We start from the raw sequence: 4,651 nt of genomic DNA, 5'->3' as shown, positions 1-4,651 counted from the left end.
TTGCCCAATTAATTTAGTTTAGAATCGGGATTCGTTTCTGGGGATCAAATCCCAGGGCTGTAGTTTGGGCTTTTTGATTGTAAGAATATGGGTTTAGAAAATAAACAAAACACATTGCCTTTTTCATTCTGCAACGGAGTCGGTGCCAGAGGAAACTCAGACCCGGAAATTTTACACATTCACTGAAGTTGGTGGAGATTTTCCCTCTAGGACAGACTGGAGCAGAATAGACCATGGCCTTCTGCAAATACAGCTCCGGGCAAAGAATGATGGTAAATATTGTAAATACGTTTATAGAAGATAGAATATATAGGGAGTTTTTTATATACAATATACCTAACGCAAGGTATGTGTGTGCAAATATATATATAAAGAGAGAGAGGTAGTTTAAAAATAGAGGACACTTTGTCGTAGTTAGTGGGAAATGAGCCACTTTCTAGCGACTAAGTCAGGGTGTGGCTGCTGGTTTCTGGGTCTCCCCCCCCCCATTCACCGCGATAGTTCAAAGCGACAGAGATGCTGTTCGGGTAAGAGAGGGTAAAATAAGCCAATCTCTTTTCCCATCCTCCGAAAAGAATATTTCTAACCTGCGACTGAGGCCCCGGGAAGGTTTTCATTATGTTTATTCCTATAGAATAACTAGACGGTTTTAATTATGAAGTGATGACCAGTAATCCCGCGTGAATTACAGACAGAAAATCGTATCTTGGAGGTTATGTAGTCCCGCGAAGGACTGGCCTTGAACTACACCGAGGGCTTAACTCCTTTGATACTGGACGTGAAATAGTCATGGGCCAAATTCCCCCCCGCGTCTTTAGTAATTTCAATCGGATCACGCAAACCCGGCGTCTTCACCTTCTCTGTGTGAGGCTGCCATCGGTGTAACCCAATTATAAGGACGAAAAGAGGAGGTGGGGACATACCAAGCGCTTGAGATCAATATTGAACTAATTAAAAACTTGGGTTGAGAATTTCGTTTCATTCATAAGAGGAGTGAAGGAAAAAAAAAAATTGAGGAGTAACCGATTTCTACCAGCCTGTCCCAATGTAAGCATTTGAAATCTTCCGTGGTTGCCAAGATCAAATGATTTTCCAGATGTCTGGTGGTAACCACATTAAACAGATCATAATTCCTTTACTGTATATACATATGCATCCAAAAGTTGAGCATGAGATTAGAAGTTGCGCACATTGATCAGCATCGTGCCCGGCGACGGCTTTGCGTTCCCCTGCCTGGCTTTGCTCCCTTCCTCTCAAACAGTTAAATACCCAAAGTCACTGAACAATCACCTAGAATGATTTAGAGCTCGGCGCACGGAGTTTATGAATATTCCAGCCTTTTCCAAAAAGTGTGAGATAACTTCGAGGGTGGTTGTTGGTTTGTTGTTGTTTTGTGGTTGGGTTTTTTTTTTTAGGGGGTGAGAAAAAAAAAAAAAAGATGAAGCAAAGGTTCTATTGTTACATTATTTGGGAAGAAAATAGTAGATTGTTCGGCTTGTCTGTTACAATGTTTAACAACTTTGCTCATTACCTTATCTCTTGGACTTTTGGCAAATCTCATTTTAGACCAAACACAAGAGGTAAAGCAGGAAACAACCCTGATGGACCCGATCTAACAAGTGACCCGAACAAGCTTCATTTCGAGCCCTCCTCAGACATGCAAAATAAGCCCCGGGGGGTCATGGTGCCCGTCTGGCAATAAAATGCAGAGTTGGGCTCCCAAAATATCTCTAGGTGCGATGGGGAAGGGGGGTGTGTGTCTGTTTGACATCTTCCAGCCTTTGGGAGCACGGGGGATCTGCTGCGAGCGCCGGACTGGTTTGTGTCCTGAGCCCGGAGCTGGGCAAAGGGTGTTTTGCAAATGTTGGGCTCTTCAACCATCAACCGGGCAGGTTTTCAGGTGGTTTCTCCCTGCCGCTCTCCGCTCCTCGGCTCTCCCCCACCGTCCAAGACCTGTCGGTCACGCAGCTTAAAACCAAAATGCTCCGTGAGGTCCGTGGATGACAGAGGCTCCTTCCAGAGTATTTTTTTTTTTTCCTTCTCTTCCTTTCGCGGTTAAGATCCTCAGCCTGTCCTCTCCCTCACCCCCCACCCCCGTTGTTTTTCGGGGTTGGTAGAGAGTGTTGTCTAGAGAGGAAACCATTTAGGTTTTGAAAGGATGCGTTTCACTCTTCCCTTTAACCTTTTAAGCTTTTCTGGTTGCTGCAGCAGCCTGCCATGTGGTAAGGCTGAAGGGGGAGTGGAGAAGACAGTATTTGCGGCGGGGGGGGACGGGACGGGACGGACGCCAAGAGAGGGCAGGGAAAAAGAAAGAGTAATGAGGAAAGCAAAGGGTTAACCGTGATTTCTTTTAATTGAACTCCAGTTCTTGTGGCCCTAGGCAAGGGGGGACCTGACCCCGCTAGCAGCATCCAGATGTGCGGCTCTCCGGGGACCCCAGCGCAGACCCCTGGATTGTAAAGCAGACAGGGGGAGGACGGAGGTGGGGGGAGAGGGAAGGCGGTCGGGCTGTCCCCTCTGCTCCCCCCAGCGCCCCCCCTTCCTTCACCTCCTGGCTGCAGACGGCCTCAATCGCTGGCAAGCAGCAAGCCAAAACCTCCAGGTCTGGTCACGTTCAGTCCCGTGTCTGCATCTGAACTAAAAAATTGTAGCTGAATTGATGAGGCTAATTTCAGAGGAGGGGGGAGGGAGGGGAGGGAGGGGCAAGGAGGATCTCTCTCCTGCCAGCTTCGGTCTTGGAGAAATAAAGTATTAATAAGGCATCTCTGCTGCAGCCGAGCAGAAACACTAGTGGCATTATTGCATTTCCCTTTTGGAAGGGGCGGGTGCAGAATAACTTTGGATATAATTTTTATCCCCCCACCCCCACCCCCCTTCCCCTCCCCGTGGTTGGACTAAAGACAGGGGGAAACAAAAAGACTGGACACAACTGGCACTGGACAAGGTAATCCTCTCCACCGAGAGATCTGACGTGCAGGAGTGTCCTCCTGCCTTGACACTTTTCTTTCTTGGCTTCACCCTCCTTTTATTCCACCCTCTGCTCTTTTCCTCGGGCTGCAGCAGTTTGCAGAAGTGGGGAATAAAGGACGCCCAAAGTGTTGCATGATGTGTTCCGCTGTTAGCTGCTTGTTATTTTTGCAAGGGAGGGGGGAAGCGGGTGAGCTGGACAGGCGGGTATTGTCTCCTTTCCTCGGGTCCTTTGGAGGGTTTCAGCCTTTCCCGGAAAAAGGAAAGCGCGTTTCTTCTCTGGTGATCGCTCCGTTTGAATGAAAGAGAGAGAATTGTACGTCAAGGGCTCGCCAGGTCTAAAATGAGATGTAAAGGCTGGTGGTTGGGTTTTTGCAGTGCCCATTCTGTCACGGCATCCGGGAACGGAAAATTCAGCTGATCTGACAATTATTGTAATTTTTTGTCATTTTTAGCTTATAAAGTCTGTCTCCCTCCTCACACCACCACCCCCCCCCGCCTCCCCCAAGTGGGGTTTTAACAGCTTAGCGATAAACTTGCCCTGTGAGAGGAGACTGGGGAAGATACTCCCAGCCCCTGAAGTGAAATGGATGGACTTCATCCCCCTCAGTATCCTTGATTCAGAGCCCGATATCCCAACCCTCGAGACGACTGGGAGTGAAGGGAAGGGGTGAAAGTGGAAAAGAGCCTCCGCTTTCCTGCAGCCCCGTTTCCAGCCTGTGTTTAATTGCTGGAGTCATTTGTCTTGCATTATTGCACTTACCGCTCATTTCTGGCAGGGACTGGACCCTCGTCTCACACTCCTCGCTGGGAGGCGTGAAGGAGAGGGGCCGAAGTACGTTTTAAATACGTTTTAACCGCCAGACTTTTTATTTTCTTTTTGCCTGCTGCGACCGAATTGTATTTACGGTTTTCTCCCCTTAATTTTTGCCTGTGACTGGAAAACGCATTAATAAAAAAATCTGTGGGAAGAGACGGAAATTCAGTGAGTCAGGCTCAAGCCGCTCCAGCCAAAAAAAAAAAAAAATTGCAAAAAACATGTTAAACTAAACTGTGGGATGACACACGTCGCTCGCTAATACGGTCTGGGGTGCAAGGCAAGGTCTGCGCTGGACTAGCTGCCCTAGCGACAAACAAGAGCTGACAGAGGTAGCTATTGTTCTGCCCCTTCTTATCTAAATGGAGCAAATATCCTGTATGTAAAATATATATATTTTGATCAAGAAGGCTGGACCAGCGGAGAGACGAAAGTTTCCTCCTCGAGTGACTTCACTTCCCAAAATTAGCAGAAAAAAACGTTTCATCCGGTTAACTGTCTCTTTTTCGCTCTGCTGCAACAACCAAAGTTAAAAAAAGAGAGAGACAGAGAGAGAGGGAGGGAGGGAGAGGGAGAGAGGAGGAGAGGGGATACAGAGAGAAAAGCAAAACCGCTGGAAGGGCAGGGAGAAAAGCGAAAAGAGAGAGAAGGATAACAAACTTCAGGAGGCTTCGGTTGCAGGCTAAACCGGGTCAATGTGTGGAATATTGCTGGTACCGGCTGGAAGTTATTCTAGATGGACGGCACTATTAAGGTAAGGGGGGCAGGAGGGGCCGGGGGACCCCTCCGGCCGGGGGGGGAGGTTGCGGGGAAGGGGCGCGGGGGCTGGGGTCCGGCTCCCTCCCTCCGCCCCGGAGCGGCCGGGCT

At 48.6% G+C, this 4,651-nt stretch overlaps 1 protein-coding gene across 2 annotated transcripts in view; it reads left to right on the top strand.

The window, feature by feature from the left end:
* The first annotated feature begins 2,624 nt into the window (after positions 1-2,624).
* The window catches only part of FLI1 (Fli-1 proto-oncogene, ETS transcription factor), a 77,333-nt gene continuing 75,306 nt past the window's right edge, over positions 2,625-4,651 (top strand). The window contains exon 1 of one of the 2 annotated variants that reach the window (XM_009890811.1): positions 2,625-2,944. Coding sequence is in view for 1 of the 2 variants with exons in the window: in XM_009890810.1 (XP_009889112.1) it covers positions 4,521-4,538 (18 nt within the window). In the remaining variant the exon portion in view is untranslated. Of the gene's footprint in view, positions 2,945-4,289; positions 4,539-4,651 lie in introns of those variants that run through there. The other variant, XM_009890810.1, reaches the window with a different exon arrangement.

This window comes from Charadrius vociferus, unplaced genomic scaffold (genome assembly GCF_000708025.1).
Source record: "Charadrius vociferus isolate BGI_N301 unplaced genomic scaffold, ASM70802v2 scaffold858, whole genome shotgun sequence".
In the NCBI taxonomy this organism is placed as follows: domain Eukaryota; kingdom Metazoa; phylum Chordata; class Aves; order Charadriiformes; family Charadriidae; genus Charadrius; species Charadrius vociferus.
The sequence above is the reverse complement of the archived record's forward strand: the minus strand, read 5'-3'. Positions and strand labels throughout refer to the sequence as shown.